Source organism: Salmo salar, unplaced genomic scaffold (assembly GCF_905237065.1).
Source record: "Salmo salar unplaced genomic scaffold, Ssal_v3.1, whole genome shotgun sequence".
NCBI lineage: Eukaryota > Metazoa > Chordata > Actinopteri > Salmoniformes > Salmonidae > Salmo > Salmo salar.
In genome coordinates this window covers 15001-34939 of record NW_025549489.1, presented here as the reverse complement: position 1 = coordinate 34939, position 19939 = coordinate 15001, and the positions used below count along the sequence as shown (strand labels likewise).

The 19939-nt window shown below is 46.5% G+C and overlaps 1 protein-coding gene across 2 annotated transcripts in view; it reads left to right on the top strand.

Annotated features, from left to right (window-relative positions):
- Positions 1–9045: 9045 nt before the first annotated feature.
- LOC123738300 (dixin-A) overlaps positions 9046–19939 on the top strand; it is a 25580-nt gene continuing 14686 nt past the window's right edge. For both annotated transcript variants that reach the window (XM_045713368.1, XM_045713367.1), the window contains exons 1-3: positions 9046–9405; positions 10057–10128; positions 10317–10427. In XM_045713368.1, the coding sequence (XP_045569324.1) occupies positions 9370–9405; positions 10057–10128; positions 10317–10427 (219 nt within the window). In that variant the 5' untranslated portion in view covers positions 9046–9369. The remainder of the gene's footprint in view (positions 9406–10056; positions 10129–10316; positions 10428–19939) is intronic.

The window sequence follows — 19939 nt, the reverse complement described above, 5'->3', positions numbered from 1 at the left end:
ACAGACTATCTGACTATACCCATCCCCAGGTAGTGCAGCTACTGCTCTGCCTCTCCCACAGACTATCTGACTATACCCATCCCCAGGTAGTGCAGCTACTGCTCTGCCTCCACAGACTATCTGACTATACCCATCCCCAGGTAGTGCAGCTACTGCTCTGCCTCTCCCACAGACTATCTGACTATACCCATCCCCAGGTAGTGCAGCTACTGCTCTGCCTCTCCCACAGACTATCTGACTATACCCATCCCCAGGTAGTGCAGCTACTGCTCTGCCTCAGACTATCTGACTATACCCATCCCCAGGTAGTGCAGCTACTGCTCTCCTCCCCACAGACTATCTGACTATACCCATCCCCAGGTAGTGCAGCTACTGCTCTGCCTCAGACTATCTGACTATACCCATCCCCAGGTAGTGCAGCTACTGCTCTGCCTCAGACTATCTGACTATACCCATCCCCAGGTAGTGCAGCTACTGCTCTGCCTCCACAGACTATCTGACTATACCCATCCCCAGGTAGTGCAGCTACTGCTCTCCCACAGACTATCTGACTATACCCATCCCCAGGTAGTGCAGCTACTGCTCTGCCTCTCCCACAGACTATCTGACTATACCCATCCCCAGGTAGTGCAGCTACTGCTCTCCCACAGACTATCTGACTATACCCATCCCCAGGTAGTGCAGCTACTGCTCTGCCTCCCAGACTATCTGACTATACCCATCCCCAGGTAGTGCAGCTACTGCTCTGCCTCTCCCACAGACTATCTGACTATACCCATCCCCAGGTAGTGCAGCTACTGCTCTGCCTCCCACAGACTATCTGACTATACCCATCCCCAGGTAGTGCAGCTACTGCTCTCCTTCCCACAGACTATCTGACTATACCCATCCCCAGGTAGTGCAGCTACTGCTCTGCCTCCCAGACTATCTGACTATACCCATCCCCAGGTAGTGCAGCTACTGCTCTGCCTCCCACAGACTATCTGACTATACCCATCCCCAGGTAGTGCAGCTACTGCTCTGCCTCACAGACTATCTGACTATACCCATCCCCAGGTAGTGCAGCTACTGCTCTGCCTCCAGACTATCTGACTATACCCATCCCCAGGTAGTGCAGCTACTGCTCTGCCTCTCCCACAGACTATCTGACTATACCCATCCCCAGGTAGTGCAGCTACTGCTCTGCCTCTCCCACAGACTATCTGACTATACCCATCCCCAGGTAGTGCAGCTACTGCTCTGCCTCTCCACAGACTATCTGACTATACCCATCCCCAGGTAGTGCAGCTACTGCTCTGCCTCCCACAGACTATCTGACTATACCCATCCCCAGGTAGTGCAGCTACTGCTCTGCCTCCCACAGACTATCTGACTATACCCATCCCCAGGTAGTGCAGCTACTGCTCTGCCTCTCCCACAGACTATCTGACTATACCCATCCCCAGGTAGTGCAGCTACTGCTCTCCCTACAGACTATCTGACTATACCCATCCCCAGGTAGTGCAGCTACTGCTCTGCCTCAGACTATCTGACTATACCCATCCCCAGGTAGTGCAGCTACTGCTCTGCCTCTCCCACAGACTATCTGACTATACCCATCCCCAGGTAGTGCAGCTACTGCTCTGCCTCTCAGACTATCTGACTATACCCATCCCCAGGTAGTGCAGCTACTGCTCTGCCCCCACAGACTATCTGACTATACCCATCCCCAGGTAGTGCAGCTACTGCTCTCCCCACAGACTATCTGACTATACCCATCCCCAGGTAGTGCAGCTACTGCTCTGCCTCTCCCACAGACTATCTGACTATACCCATCCCCAGGTAGTGCAGCTACTGCTCTCCCACAGACTATCTGACTATACCCATCCCCAGGTAGTGCAGCTACTGCTCTGCCTCCCACAGACTATCTGACTATACCCATCCCCAGGTAGTGCAGCTACTGCTCTGCCTCAGACTATCTGACTATACCCATCCCCAGGTAGTGCAGCTACTGCTCTGCCTCTCCCACAGACTATCTGACTATACCCATCCCCAGGTAGTGCAGCTACTGCTCTCCCCACAGACTATCTGACTATACCCATCCCCAGGTAGTGCAGCTACTGCTCTGCCTCTCCCACAGACTATCTGACTATACCCATCCCCAGGTAGTGCAGCTACTGCTCTGCCCACAGACTATCTGACTATACCCATCCCCAGGTAGTGCAGCTACTGCTCTGCCTCAGACTATCTGACTATACCCATCCCCAGGTAGTGCAGCTACTGCTCTGCCTCCAGACTATCTGACTATACCCATCCCCAGGTAGTGCAGCTACTGCTCTGCCTCTCCCACAGACTATCTGACTATACCCATCCCCAGGTAGTGCAGCTACTGCTCTGCCTCCCACAGACTATCTGACTATACCCATCCCCAGGTAGTGCAGCTACTGCTCTGCCCACAGACTATCTGACTATACCCATCCCCAGGTAGTGCAGCTACTGCTCTGCCTCTCAGACTATCTGACTATACCCATCCCCAGGTAGTGCAGCTACTGCTCTGCCTCAGACTATCTGACTATACCCATCCCCAGGTAGTGCAGCTACTGCTCTGCCCCCCACAGACTATCTGACTATACCCATCCCCAGGTAGTGCAGCTACTGCTCTGCCTCTCCCACAGACTATCTGACTATACCCATCCCCAGGTAGTGCAGCTACTGCTCTGCCTCTCCCACAGACTATCTGACTATACCCATCCCCAGGTAGTGCAGCTACTGCTCTCCCCCACAGACTATCTGACTATACCCATCCCCAGGTAGTGCAGCTACTGCTCTGCCTCAGACTATCTGACTATACCCATCCCCAGGTAGTGCAGCTACTGCTCTGCCTCAGACTATCTGACTATACCCATCCCCAGGTAGTGCAGCTACTGCTCTGCCTCCCACAGACTATCTGACTATACCCATCCCCAGGTAGTGCAGCTACTGCTCTCCCACAGACTATCTGACTATACCCATCCCCAGGTAGTGCAGCTACTGCTCTGCCTCTCCACAGACTATCTGACTATACCCATCCCCAGGTAGTGCAGCTACTGCTCTGCCTCTCCCACAGACTATCTGACTATACCCATCCCCAGGTAGTGCAGCTACTGCTCTGCCTCCAGACTATCTGACTATACCCATCCCCAGGTAGTGCAGCTACTGCTCTCCCACAGACTATCTGACTATACCCATCCCCAGGTAGTGCAGCTACTGCTCTGCCCACAGACTATCTGACTATACCCATCCCCAGGTAGTGCAGCTACTGCTCTGCCCACAGACTATCTGACTATACCCATCCCCAGGTAGTGCAGCTACTGCTCTGCCTCTCCACAGACTATCTGACTATACCCATCCCCAGGTAGTGCAGCTACTGCTCTGCCTACAGACTATCTGACTATACCCATCCCCAGGTAGTGCAGCTACTGCTCTGCCTCAGACTATCTGACTATACCCATCCCCAGGTAGTGCAGCTACTGCTCTGCCTCTCCCACAGACTATCTGACTATACCCATCCCCAGGTAGTGCAGCTACTGCTCTGCCTCTCCACAGACTATCTGACTATACCCATCCCCAGGTAGTGCAGCTACTGCTCTGCCCCACAGACTATCTGACTATACCCATCCCCAGGTAGTGCAGCTACTGCTCTCCCACAGACTATCTGACTATACCCATCCCCAGGTAGTGCAGCTACTGCTCTCCCACAGACTATCTGACTATACCCATCCCCAGGTAGTGCAGCTACTGCTCTCCCACAGACTATCTGACTATACCCATCCCCAGGTAGTGCAGCTACTGCTCTGCCTCTCCCACAGACTATCTGACTATACCCATCCCCAGGTAGTGCAGCTACTGCTCTCCCACAGACTATCTGACTATACCCATCCCCAGGTAGTGCAGCTACTGCTCTGCCTCTCCCACAGACTATCTGACTATACCCATCCCCAGGTAGTGCAGCTACTGCTCTCCCACAGACTATCTGACTATACCCATCCCCAGGTAGTGCAGCTACTGCTCTCCCACAGACTATCTGACTATACCCATCCCCAGGTAGTGCAGCTACTGCTCTGCCACAGACTATCTGACTATACCCATCCCCAGGTAGTGCAGCTACTGCTCTGCCTCTCCCACAGACTATCTGACTATACCCATCCCCAAGTAGTGCAGCTACTGCTCTGCCTCAGACTATCTGACTATACCCATCCCCAGGTAGTGCAGCTACTGCTCTGCCTCTCCCACAGACTATCTGACTATACCCATCCCCAGGTAGTGCAGCTACTGCTCTGCCTCTCCCACAGACTATCTGACTATACCCATCCCCAGGTAGTGCAGCTACTGCTCTGCCTCTCCCACAGACTATCTGACTATACCCATCCCCAGGTAGTGCAGCTACTGCTCTCCCACAGACTATCTGACTATACCCATCCCCAGGTAGTGCAGCTACTGCTCTGCCTCAGACTATCTGACTATACCCATCCCCAGGTAGTGCAGCTACTGCTCTGCCTCAGACTATCTGACTATACCCATCCCCAGGTAGTGCAGCTACTGCTCTGCCTCAGACTATCTGACTATACCCATCCCCAGGTAGTGCAGCTACTGCTCTCCCACAGACTATCTGACTATACCCATCCCCAGGTAGTGCAGCTACTGCTCTGCCTCTCCCACAGACTATCTGACTATACCCATCCCCAGGTAGTGCAGCTACTGCTCTCCCACAGACTATCTGACTATACCCATCCCCAGGTAGTGCAGCTACTGCTCTGCCTCAGACTATCTGACTATACCCATCCCCAGGTAGTGCAGCTACTGCTCTGCCTCAGACTATCTGACTATACCCATCCCCAGGTAGTGCAGCTACTGCTCTGCCTCACAGACTATCTGACTATACCCATCCCCAGGTAGTGCAGCTACTGCTCTGCCTCAGACTATCTGACTATACCCATCCCCAGGTAGTGCAGCTACTGCTCTGCCTCAGACTATCTGACTATACCCATCCCCAGGTAGTGCAGCTACTGCTCTGCCTCAGACTATCTGACTATACCCATCCCCAGGTAGTGCAGCTACTGCTCTGCCTCTCCCACAGACTATCTGACTATACCCATCCCCAAGTAGTGCAGCTACTGCTCTGCCTCTCCCACAGACTATCTGACTATACCCATCCCCAGGTAGTGCAGCTACTGCTCTGCCTCTCCCACAGACTATCTGACTATACCCATCCCCAAGTAGTGCAGCTACTGCTCTGCCTCTCCCACAGACTATCTGACTATACCCATCCCCAAGTAGTGCAGCTACTGCTCTGCCTCTCCCACAGACTATCTGACTACCATCCCCAGATGTATTACTCCATTTCAATGTTGTCCATTCATTACCATTAGTATTTATCCTGCTACTGGTCACCTACTCCAGTTTACATGTATATATTACCATTAGGATATTACCATGTAGTATTTATATATTCTGTTTACATGTATATATTACCATTAGGATATTACCATATAGTATTTATATATTCCTGCTACCAGTCACTTTTCAACCTATACAGTGGGGGGAAAAAAGTATTTGATCCCCTGCTGATTTTGTACGTTTGCCCACTGACAGAGAAATGATCAAAATCAAATCAAATCAAATGTATTTATAAAGCCCTTGTTACATCAGCTGATATCTCAAAGTGCTGTACAGAAACCCAGCCTAAAACCCCAAACAGCAAGCAATGCAGGTGTAGAAGCACGGTGGCTAGGAAAAACTCCCTAGAAAGGCCAAAACCTAGGAAGAAACCTAGAGAGGAACCAGGCTATGAGGGGTGGCCAGTCCTCTTCTGGCTGTGCCGGGTGGAGATTATAACAGAACATGGCCAAGATGTTCAAATGTTCAGTCTATAATTTTATTGGTAGGTTTATTTGAACAGTAAGAGACAGAATAACAACAACAAAAATCCAGAAAAACGCATGTCAAAAATGTTATAAAATGATTTGCATTTTAATGAGGGAAATAAGTATTTGTCCCCCCTGCAAAACATGACTTAGTACTAGGTGGCAAAACCCTTGTTGGCAATCACAGAGGTCAGACGTTTCTTGTAGTTGGCCACCAGGTTTGCACACATCTCAGGAGGGATTTTGTCCCACTCCTCTCTGCAGATCTTCTCCAAGTCATTAAGGTTTCGAGGCTGACGTTCGGTAGCTCCCTCCACAGATTTTCTATGGGATTAAGGTGTGGAGACTGGCTAGGCCACTCCAGGACCTTAATGTGCTTCTTCTTGAGCCACTCCTTTGTTGCCTTGGCTGTGTGTTTTGGGTCATTGTCATGCTGGAATACCCATCCACGACCCATTTTTAATGCCCTGGCTAAGGGAAGGAGGTTCTCACCCAAGATTTGACGGTACATGGCCCCGTCCATCGTCCCTTTGATGCGGTGAAGTTGTCCTGTCCCCTTAGCAGAAAAACACCCACAAATCATAATGTTTCCACCTCCATGTTTGACAGTGGGGATGGTGTTCTTGGGGTCATAGGCAGCATTCCTCCTCCAAACACGGCGAGTTGAGTTGATGCCAAATAGCTCCATTTTGGTCTCATCTGACCACAACACTTTCACCCAGTTGTCCTCTGAATCATTCAGATGTTCATTGGCAAACTTCAGACGGGCATGTATATGTATTCTTGAGCAGGGGGACCTTGCGGGCGCTGCAGGATTTCAGTCCTTCACGGCGTAGTGTGTTACCAATTGTTTTCTTGGTGACTCTGGTCCCAGCTGCCTTGAGATCATTGACAAGATCCTCCCGTGTAGTTCTGGGCTATTCCTCACCGTTCTCATGATCATTGCAACTCCACGAGGTGAGATCTTGCATGGAGCCCCAGGCCGAGGGAGATTGACAGTTCTTTTGTGTTTCTTCCATTTGCGAATAACCAATTGTTTTCACCTTCTCACCAAGCTGCTTGGCGATGGTCTTGTAGCCCATTCCAGCCTTGTGTAGGTCTACAATCTTGTCCCTGACATCCTTGGAGAGCTCTTTGGTCTTGGCCATGGTGGAGAGTTTGTGATCTGATTGATTGATTGCTTCTGTGGACAGGTGTCTTATATACAGGTAACAAGATGAGATTAGGAGCACTCCCTTTAAGAGTGTGCTCTAATCTCAGCTCGTTACCTGTATAAAAGACACCTGGGAGACAGAAATCTTTCTGATTGAGAGGGGGGGTCAAATACTTATTTCCCTCATTAAAATGCAAATCATTTTATAACATTTTTGACATGGTTTTTTCTGGATTTTTTTTAGTTGTTAATCTGTCTCTCACTGTTCAAATAAACCTACCATTAAAATTATAGACTGATTTTTTTCTTTGTCAGTGGGTAAACGTACAAAATCAGCAGGGGATCAAATACTTTTTTCCCCCCTCACTGTATATACACCCACTCCATAAGGTACTGACTCTAACCTATATATACTTGCATTCCCATGTTTCTAATTCACATTGTAGTTCTTGTTTTAATTTTAATTAAATGTTTCCTTCTTTTTTCTATTATTATTATGTTATAATCACTGCATTGTTTGAAAGAGGTCTCATGGTAAGAATGACACTGTACTGTTTTACACCTGCTGTATCCTGTTCACGTGGCGAATAAACGTCAAGCGTCCCACCTACTCAACAGCCAGTTGAATCCCGTGGCGCGATATTCAAATACCTCAAAAATGCAAAAACGTCCATTTTTCAAACATATGACTATTTTAAACCATTTTAAAGACAAGACTCTCGTTAATCTAACCACACTGTCCGATTTCAAAAAAGGCTTTACAACGAAAGCAAAACATTAGATTATGTCAGCAGAGTACCCAGCCAGAAATAATCAGACACCCATTTTTCAAGCTAGCATATAATGTCACATAAACCCAAACCACAGCTAAATGCAGCACTAACCTTTGATGATCTTCATCAGAGTACAACCCTAGGACATTATGTTATACAATACATGCATGTTTTGTTCAATCAAGTTCATATTTATATCAAAAACCAGCTTTTTACATTAGCATGTGACTAGCATGTGACTAGCATTCCGACCGAACACTGCCGGTGAATTTACTAAATTACTCACGATAAACGTTCACAAAAAAAACATAACAATTATTTTAAGAATTATAGATACAGAACTCCTCTATGCACTCGATATGTCCGATTTTAAAATAGCTTTTCGGTGAAAGCACATTTTGCAATATTCTAAGTAGATAGCCCGGCATCACAGGGCTAGCTATTTAGACACCCAGCAAGTTTTGCACTCACCAAAGTCAGATTTACTATAAGAAAAATGTTATTACCTTTGCTGTTCTTTGTCAGAATGCACTCCCAGGACTTCTACTTCAATAACAAATGTTGGTTTGGTCCCAAATAATCCATTGTTATATCCAAATAGCGGCGTTTTGTTCGTGCATTCAAGACACTATCCGAAAGGGTAAATAAGGGTGACGAGCAAGGCGCATTTTGTGACAAAACATTTCTAAATATTCCATTACCGTACTTCGAAGCATGTCAACCGCTGTTTAAAATCAATTTTTATGCCATTTTTCTCGTAAAAAGCGATAATATTCCGACCGGGAAATCGTTTTTATTACAAAGAGAGTGAAAGTAAAAGCATGCTATCCCCTCATGCACGAGCCTCAGTCTAATGGCCCTCTGATAGAGCACTTGCCAAACGCGCTAATGTGTTTCAGCCTGGGGATGGAATTACATCGTTCAGCTTTTTCCCGCCTTCTGAGAGCCCATGGGAGCCGTAGGAAGTGTCACGTCATGCCAGAGATCCCCTGTATTTGTTAGAGATGATCAAGGAGGGCAAGAAATGGTCAGACAGGCCACTTCCTGTAAGGAATCTTCTCAGGTTTTGGCCTGCCAAATTAGTTCTGTTATACTCACAGACACCATTCAAACAGTTTTAGAAATTTTAGGGTGTTTTCTATCCAAAGCCAATAATTATATGCATATTCTAGTTACTGGGCAGGAGTAGTAACCAGATTAAATCGGGTACGTTTTTTATCCGGCCGTGCAAATACTGCCCCCTATCCCTAACAGGTTAACATGATTACAATATTTTAGCTGGTAACGTAACTGGTTACCCTTTTTGTAATCAGATGACATGTAATCCGTTTCTTCCCAACCATCATCAACATCAAACCAACTTCCTCTTGCACAACAATGTTAATGGATTTGTGCTGGATATCAGGTCAACAAGGCGGTCTGACAATAACTGTGTTGTGAAGATGTCCTGATAGTGGGACTGCATGTCTCACCGCAGTAGCTATTAAGTTCCTTCTACACACACGCACTCCCATCCATATTGACCCAGTTGGTTGTGTCATAGGCGGAGCTACAGAGGAAGATGGATGAGAGCAGCAGGTTGCTGAGTGAGTGCAAGGTAAGACACACATCCTCTCTCTCTCTCTGGGGTCTACAGTATGGGACTGTACAGGGGAGTAGGTTCTCTCTCTCTGGGGTCTACAGTCTGGGACTGTACAGGGGAGTAGGTTCTCTCTCTCTGGGGTCTACAGTATGGGACTGTACAGGGGAGTAGGTTCTCTCTCTCTGGGGTCTACAGTCTGGGACTGTACAGGGGAGTAGGTTCTCTCTCTCTCTGGGGTCTACAGTCTGGGACTGTACAGGGGAGTAGGTTCTCTCTCTCTCTGGGGTCTACAGTCTGGGACTGTACAGGGGAGTAGGTTCTCTCTCTCTGGGGTCTACAGTATGGGACTGTACAGGGGAGTAGGTTCTCTCTCTCTGGGGTCTACAGTCTGGGACTGTACAGGGGAGTAGGTTCTCTCTCTCTCTGGGGTCTACAGTCTGGGACTGTACAGGGGAGTAGGTTCTCTCTCTCTGGGGTCTACAGTCTGGGACTGTACAGGGGAGTAGGATGTTCCATTCATGTGTGTGTGTGTGTGTGTGTGTGTGTGTGTGTGTGTGTGTGTGTGTGTGTGTGTGTGTGTGTGTGTGTGTGTGTGTGTGTGTGTGTGTGTGTGTGTGTGTGTGTGTGTGTGTGTGTGTGTGTGTGTGTGTGTGTGTGTGTGTGTAGAAGGAACTTGGACAGAAGGACCGACTGCTGCAGCAGCACAAACACAAACTGGAGGAGAGCCAGCTGCAGAAGGTAGTACCACACACAGACAGACACACACAGACAGACACACAGACACACACAGAGACAGACACAGACAGACAGACAGAGACAGAGAGACAGACAGACAGACAGACAGACAGACAGACAGAACACCACATGTCTTTGTTATTTTTTCAGTTAGACAGATACATCATGTGTGTTTGCATGTGTGTGTACAGGCTGGCTTGCAGAGAGAGCTGGAGTGTAAAGACAACATGTTGCAGGAGATGATGAGTCGTCATGGTGACCAGGCCCCGCCCCACCTCACGGCCACACCCCTTCCCTCTGGGGTAAGTCTTCTGGCTTTTATTTAGAAAGGAGCCTAGCAACAAATGCAGATACTTTTGAGGCTGCCTTGGAGAGTTTAACCACGGAGGGTTTTTGAGGCTGCCTTGGAGAGTTTAGCCACGGAGGGTTTTTGAGGCTGCCTTGGAGAGTTTAGCCACGGAGGGTTTTTTGAGGCTGCCTTGGAGAGTTTAGCCACGGAGGGTTTTTGAGGCTGACTTGGAGAGTTTAGCCACGGAGGGTTTTTGAGGCTGCCTTGGAGAGTTTAGCCACGGAGGGTTTTTGAGGCTGCCTTGGAGAGTTTAGCCACGGAGGGTTTTTTTGAGGCTGCCTTGGAGAGTTTAGCCACGTAGGGTTTTTTGAGGCTGCCTTGGAGAGTTTAGCCACGGAGGGTTTTTTGAGGCTGCCTTGGAGAGTTTAGCCACTGAGGGTTTTTTGAGGCTGCATTGGAGAGTTTAGCCACGGAGGGTTTTTTGAGGCTGCCTTGGAGAGTTTAGCCACGGAGGGTTTTTGAAGCTGCCTTGGAGAGTTTAGCCACGGAGGGTTTTTTGAAGCTGCCTTGGAGAGTTTAGCCACTGAGGGTTTTTTGAAGCTGCCTTGGAGAGTTTAGCCACGGAGGGTTTTTTTGAAGCTGCCTTGGAGAGTTTAGCCACTGAGGGTTTTGATAACATTTAGAGACTTTTTCCACTCAATTCTGCCATAAACGAGAAGAGAAGATGTCTGTGCAAGGCAAGGCAAATTGGTGCTGTGACGTTGTCGTGGCAATGGTAAAACATCTACTGCAGGCATGGGCAACTATAATGGGGGTGGGGGCACAAACAGTCTGAACTCATCATGAGGGGCCGTAGTTCTGCGTACCCACATCCGTACCCACATCCGTACCCACATCCGTACCCTCATCCGTACCCACATCCGTACCCACATCCGTACCCACATCCGTACCCTCATCCGTACCCACATCCGTACCCACATCCGTACCCACATCCGTAGCCACATCCGTAGCCACATCCGTACCCACATCCGTACCCACATCCGTACCCACATCCGTACCCGCACATGCAGTCAGAGCCGTCCCGCAGGGTGGAGAGAAATGTTTACTGTTTCTAATATGATATCTGAGTGAAAGTGACTAACAAAATCAATGGGCCCCCGGTCGGTAATTAGATAGCTGCCTTACCAATCTAAAACATGATAGCTGACATGGGCTAATTCAGTGACTGATATAACAAGAGAAAAACTGCTGAGATGCACTACCACATTTAGAAATTTAGAAATTGCACCTTGTGTATTCTACTATTGTCATTGTTGTGTGTGTTGGTGTCAGGGAAGTCAGGCGCAGGAGAAACCAACTTAATATAATTGGAGTAGTTTAATACACATTAATAGCAGGGGCCTCCAACCTTTTCTAGCATAAGAGCTAGAAATGTCTTCAGCTACTCATTTCTTTCTAGCTTTCAAATAGGTACATTCTCCTCTTTCCTGCTACTCAGAAAGTGGTGAACTGTGTTTTCTGTCAATATACCTGGTCAAATAACAGTTCATGGCAGAGTTAACAAATAACAGATATAAATGATGTACACTGCTCAAAAAAATAAAGGGAACACTTAAACAACACAATGTAACTCCAAGTCAATCACACTTCTGTGAAATCAAACTGTCCACTTAGGAAGCAACACTGATTGACAATACATTTCACATGCTGTTGTGCAAATGGAATAGACAACAGGTGGAAATTATAGGCAATTAGCAAGACACCCCCAATAAAGGAGTGGTTCTGCAGGTGGGGACCACAGACCACTTCTCAGTTCCTATGCTTCCTGGCTGATGTTTTGGTCACTTTTGAAAGCTGGCGGTGCTTTCACTCTAGTGGTAGCATGAGACGGAGTCTACAACCCACACAAGTGGCTCAGGTAGTGCAGCTCATCCAGGATGGCACATCAATGCGAGCTGTGGCAAGAAGGTTTGCTGTGTCTGTCAGCGTAGTGTCCAGAGCATGGAGGCGCTACCAGGAGACAGACCAGTACATCAGGAGACGTGGAGGAGGCCGTAGGAGGGCAACAACCCAGCAGCAGGACCGCTACCTCCGCCTTTGTGCAAGGAGGAGCAGGAGGAGCACTGCCAGAGCCCTGCAAAATGACCTCCAGCAGGCCACAAATGTGCATGTGTCTGCTCAAACGGTCAGAAACAGACTCCATGAGGGTGGTATGAGGGCCCGACGTCCACAGGTGGGGGTTGTGCTTACAGTCCAACACCGTGCAGGACGTTTGGCATTTGCCAGAGAACACCAAGATTGGCAAATTCGCCACTGGCGCCCTGTGCTCTTCACAGATGAAAGCAGGTTCACACTGAGCACGTGACAGACGTGACAGAGTCTGGAGACGCCGTGGAGAACGTTCTGCTGCCTGCAACATCCTCCAGCATGACCGGTTTGGCGGTTGGTCAGTCATGGTGTGGGGTGGCATTTCTTTGGGGGCCCGCACAGCCCTCCATGTGCTCGCCAGAGGTAGCCTGACTGCCATTAGGTACCGAGATGAGATCCTCAGACCCCTTGTGAGACCATATGCTGGTGCGGTTGGCCCTGGGTTCCTCCTAATGCAAGACAATGCTAGATCTCATGTGGCTGGAGTGTGTCAGCAGTTCCTGCAAGAGGAAGGCATTGATGCTATGGACTGGCCCGCCTGTTCCCCAGACCTGAATCCAATTGAGCACATCTGGGACATCATGTCTCGCTCCATCCACCAACGCCACGTTGCACCACAGACTGTCCAGGAGTTGGCGGATGCTTTAGTCCAGGTCTGGGAGGAGATCCCTCAGGAGACCATCCGCCACCTCATCAGGAGCATGCCCAGGCGTTGTAGGGAGGTCATACAGGCACGTGGAGGCCACACACACTACTGAGCCTCATTTTGACTTGTTTTAAGGACATTACATCAAAGTTGGATCAGCCTGTAGTGGGTTTTCCACTTTAATTTTGAGTGTGACTCCAAATCCAGACCTCCATGGGTTGATAAATTGGATTTCCATTGATTATTTTTGTGTGATTTTATTGTCAGCACATTCAACTATGTAAAGAAAAAAGTATTTAATAAGATTATTTCATTCATTCATTCAGATCTAGGATGTGTTGTTTAAGTGTTCCCTTTATTTTTTTGAGCAGTGTATATTTTTAAAACAAACTCCAATCTCAGCGTACATAAAGAAACAATGTGTAAACATTCCCGTCGCACACCAATACAAAATACACAAACATAATAACACCAAACAATCTCCGACAAAGACATGAGGGGAAAACAGAGAGTTAAATAAACAGCATGTAATTAAAGGGATTGGAACCAGGTGTGTAGGAAGACAAGACAAAACCAATGGATAATGAAAAATGGATCAATGATGGCTAGAAGACCGGTGACGTCGATCGCCGAGCACCACCCGAACCCGGAGGGGCATCGACTTCGGCAGAGGTCGTGACAAATATTCACACTCTCAACAATACCTTGAGATCCCGACTGAGTTCCTAAAATAAATCATTGAGCACAACTCTATATTTCTTACATAGTATTATTACCATTACTATATTTATTCCGCCCACTCTAGAGCTTAAACGATTTAAGCTATTAAAACGAAACCAACTTCCAAATGTCCAGACTGCCCCAACTTAGATTGCTTAGGAAAATATTTATCATTTTTTTTAACTATAAACAATATTTAAATGAGCTCCCAATGCATTTCAATGGGGAGAAAAGGCCAATAATATGTTCGATTGGTCTGGGGGCCTACAAAAAGGGGCCACCAGTTACCGATCCCCGATCTAGTACCTTCTAGAGAAAAGCCAATAGTGATTCTCACAGAACAGAAAATTGGGAACACTGTTGGCAGTTTTATTGAACTACAAAAACTTGGACATAATTCTTCTTCTTCTGCACTGAACTCCTATTACACTTTTAAGCTTTTAAATGTGTAAACTGGTCTGGATTGACATTTTCACATCTTTTCTACTTTTTAAACTATTAAACTTTGCTTCCTCCTTCCGTTTCATGACATTTCCTCAACATTATAAAGGTCCCATTGTGACATTATCACTTCCAACATTCCATTGACTGTAAATGCAACTTTTCACACAAATCAGCTGCTTTCAGTTAGAGGATATTATAACTAACTCTACTTCCTTTCAATTGAAATTATTATCTGGTACCGATCCAATGTTATAGCTGTTTTAGTAACCGCAACAACAACATTTTCGGGAACTTTTTATAAACTGCCATTTTTACCACTTTCCCAAAAAGTTAGATGATTAATGACATTTCCGCCTACTTTTCTACTATTGAAATCTGTTGTCGGAACAAAAATATGTTAGCAATTTAATGATATAGCAGTTGTAGTAACTGAATTAACATAAAATATGTTAGCAATCTAATGATACAGCTGTTGTAGTGACTGCATTAACATATTTTCCCGTGTGGCTCAGTTAGTAGAGCATGGTGTTTTGCAACGCCAGGGTTGTGGGTTCGATTCCCACGGGGGGACCAGTACGGGGGAAAAAAATGTATGAAATGTATGCATTCACTACTGTAAGTCGCTCTGGATAAGAACCGTCTGCTAAATGACTCAAATGTAAAATTTTTCCAAACAACTGCCGTTTTGACCAGTCCCCCAACAAGTCAGAGTAAAACTTCTAGCGTATGAAATCTTCCTTTACTTCTCTGCTTTTCAAATGTGAGGTAGAGCTGTTTTATTAACCCATCAACTGCCTTCATTAAATATGCAGTAAGTCACGTCAGAAGCCAGCAGATTCATTACTTACCAACAACAGCTGCAAATTTCAATGAAACTACTGTACATCACGTTTTGAAGTCCACTTTCCTTACTTTGTCTAACAACACTATCATGAATCTAGAAAATATGTTTTGTGGGTCATAGTGCAGTATTTATATAGCACAAATGGAGAAGGGCTGGCTGTATGTTGATCTTGCTGCTCTGATTGGGTAGAGCGAAGCTGTCTCCATTCACCCGATCACTTCTCATCTCACTTCTTTCAATTTTCACACGCAACAACTGTAGTTTAGACACTGACCACAACTACTGACCACAACAACACAACTACTGACCACAACAACACAACTACTGACCACAACAACTGACCACAACAGCACAACTACTGACCACAACTACTGACCACAACAACACAACTACTGACCACAACTACTGACCACAACAACACAACTACTGACCACAACTACTGACCACAACTACTGACCACAACAACACAACTACTGACCACAACTACTGACCACAACTATTAACCACACAACTACTGACCACAACTACTGACCACAACTACAGACCACAACTACTGACCACAACTACTGACCACAACTACTGACCACACAACTACTGACCACACAACTACTGACCACAACTACTGACCACAACTACTGACCACACAACTACTGAACCACAACTACTGAACCACAACTACTGAACCACAACTACTGACCACAACTACTGACCACAACTACTGAACCACACAACTACTGACCACAACTACTGAACCACAACTACTGAACCACAACTACTGACCACAACTACTGACCACAACTACTGACCCCACAACTACTGACCACAACTACTGACCACAACTACTGACCATAACTACTGATCACAACTACTGACCACACAACTACTGATCACAACTACTGATCACAACTACTGATCACAACTACTGACCACACAACTACTGATCACAACTACTGATCACAACTACTGACCACAACTACTGACCACAACTACTGACCACACAACTACTGATCACAACTACTGACCACACAACTACTGAACCACAACTACTGACCACAACTACTGAACCACAACTACTGAACCACACAACTACTGACCACAACTACTGAACCACAACTACTGACCACAACTACTGACCACAACTACTGAACCACAACTACTGAACCACACAACTACTGAACCACACAACTACTGACCACAACTACTGAACCACAACTACTGACCACAACTACTGAACCACAACTACTGACCACAACTACTGACCACAACTACTGACCACACAACTACTGACCACAACTACTGACCACACAACTACTGAACCACAACTACTGAACCACAACTACTGAACCACAACTACTGAACCACACAACTACTGACCACAACTACTGAACCACAACTACTGACCACAACTACTGACCACAACTACTGACCACACAACTACTGAACCACAACTACTGAACCACAACTACTGAACCACAACTACTGACCACAACTACTGACCACACAACTACTGACCACAACTACTGACCATAACTACTGACCACAACTACTGACCACACAACTACTGAACCACAACTACTGACCACAACTACTGAACCACAACTACTGAACCACAACTACTGACCACACAACTACTGAACCACAACTACTGAACCACAACTACTGACCACAACTACTGACCACAACTACTGAACCACAACTACTGACCACAACTACTGAACCACAACTACTGACCACAACTACTGAACCACACAACTACTGACCACAACTACTGAACCACAACTACTGACCACAACTACTGAACCACAATTACTGACCACAACTACTGACCACAACTACTGAACCACACAACTACTGACCACAACTACTGACCACACAACTACTGAACCACACAACTACTGAACCACACAACTACTGACCACAACTACTGAACCACACAACTACTGACCACAACTACTGAACCACAACTACTGAACCACAACTACTGACCACAACTACTGAACCACACAACTACTGACCACAACTACTGACCACAACTACTGACCCCACAACTACTGACCACAACTACTGACCACACAACTACTGATCACAACTACTGATCACAACTACTGACCACAACTACTGACCACACAACTACTGAACCACAACTACAGACCACAACTACGGAACCACACAACTACTGAACCACACAACTACTAACCACACAACTACTGACCACAACTACTGACCACACAACTACTGACCACACAACTACTGACCACAACTACTGCCCACAACTACTGACCACACAACTACTGACCACACAACTACTGACCACAACTACTGACCACAACTACTGACCACACAACTACTGAACCACAACTACTGAACCACAACTACTGAACCACAACTACTGACCACAACTACTGACCACAACTACTGAACCACACAACTACTGACCACAACTACTGAACCACAACTACTGAACCACAACTACTGACCACAACTACTGACCACAACTACTGACCACAACTACTGACCATAACTACTGACCCCACAACTACTGAACCACACAACTACTGACCACAACTACTGACCACAACTACTGACCACAACTACTGAACCACACAACTACTGAACCACACAACTACTGACCACAACTACTGACCACAACTACTGACCACACAACTACTGATCACAACTACTGATCACAACTACTGATCACAACTACTGACCACACAACTACTGATCACAACTACTGATCACAACTACTGATCACAACTACTGACCACAACTACTGACCACAACTACTGACCACACAACTACTGATCACAACTACTGACCACACAACTACTGATCACAACTACTGATCACAACTACTGATCACAACTACTGACCACACAACTACTGATCACAACTACTGATCACAACTACTGACCACAACTACTGACCACAACTACTGACCACACAACTACTGATCACAACTACTGACCACACAACTACTGAACCACAACTACTGACCACAACTACTGAACCACAACTACTGAACCACACAACTACTGACCACACAACTACTGACCACAACTACTGAACCACAACTACTGACCACACAACTACTGACCACACAACTACTGAACCACAACTACTGAACCACACAACTACTGACCACAACTACTGAACCACAACTACTGACCACAACTACTGAACCACAACTACTGACCACAACTACTGACCACAACTACTGACCACACAACTACTGACCACAACTACTGACCACACAACTACTGAACCACAACTACTGACGACAACTACTGAACCACAACTACTGAACCACACAACTACTGAACCACACAACTACTGAACCACAACTACTGACCACAACTACTGAACCACAACTACTGACCACAACTACTGAACCACAACTACTGAACCACAACTACTGAACCACACAACTACTGACCACAACTACTGAACCACAACTACTGACCACAACTACTGACCACAACTACTGACCACACAACTACTGAACCACAACTACTGACCACAACTACTGACCACAACTACTGACCACACAACTACTGACCACAACTACTGAACCACAACTACTGACCACAACTACTGACCACAACTACTGACCACACAACTACTGACCACAACTACTGACCATAACTACTGACCACAACTACTGACCACACAACTACTGAACCACAACTACTGAACCACAACTACTGAACCACAACTACTGACCACAACTACTGACCACAACTACTGACCACAACTACTGAACCACAACTACTGACCACAACTACTGAACCACAACTACTGACCACAACTACTGAACCACAATTACTGACCACAACTACTGACCACAACTACTGAACCACACAACTACTGACCACAACTACTGACCACACAACTACTGAACCACACAACTACTGAACCACACAACTACTGACCACAACTACTGAACCACACAACTACTGACCACAACTACTGACCACAACTACTGACCCCAAAACTACTGACCACAACTACTGACCACACAACTACTGATCACAACTACTGACCACACAACTACTGACCACAACTACTGATCACAACTACTGACCACAACTACTGACCACAACTACAGACCACAACTACTGACCACAACTACTGACCACAACTACTGACCACAACTACTGATCACAACAACACGAATACTGACCACAACTACTGACCACAACTACTGACCACAACAACACAACTACTGACCACAACAACACGAATACTGACCACAACAACACAACTACTGACCACAACTACTGACCACAACAACACGAATACTGACCCAGTTCTTACATGGCCTTTTTACTCACCAGACATGTCACCCATTGAGCATGTTTGGGATGCTCTGGATTGACGTGTATGACAGAGTGTTCCAGTTCCCACCAATATCCACCAACTTCGCACAGCCATTGAAGAGGAGTGGGACAATATTCCACAGGCCACAATCAACAGCCTGATCAACTCTATGTGAAGGAGATGACTGGTTTTCTGATCCACACCACAATTTTTTTTTTAAAGGTATCTGTGACCAACAGATGCATATCTGTATTCCCAGTCATGTGAAATCCATAGATTAGGGCCTAATGAATTTATTTCAATTCTCTGGTTTCCTGATGAACTGTTACTCTTATCTAAATCTTAGAAATTGTTGCATGTTGCATTTATATTTTTGTTCAGTGTGTATATACATATTGTGTGT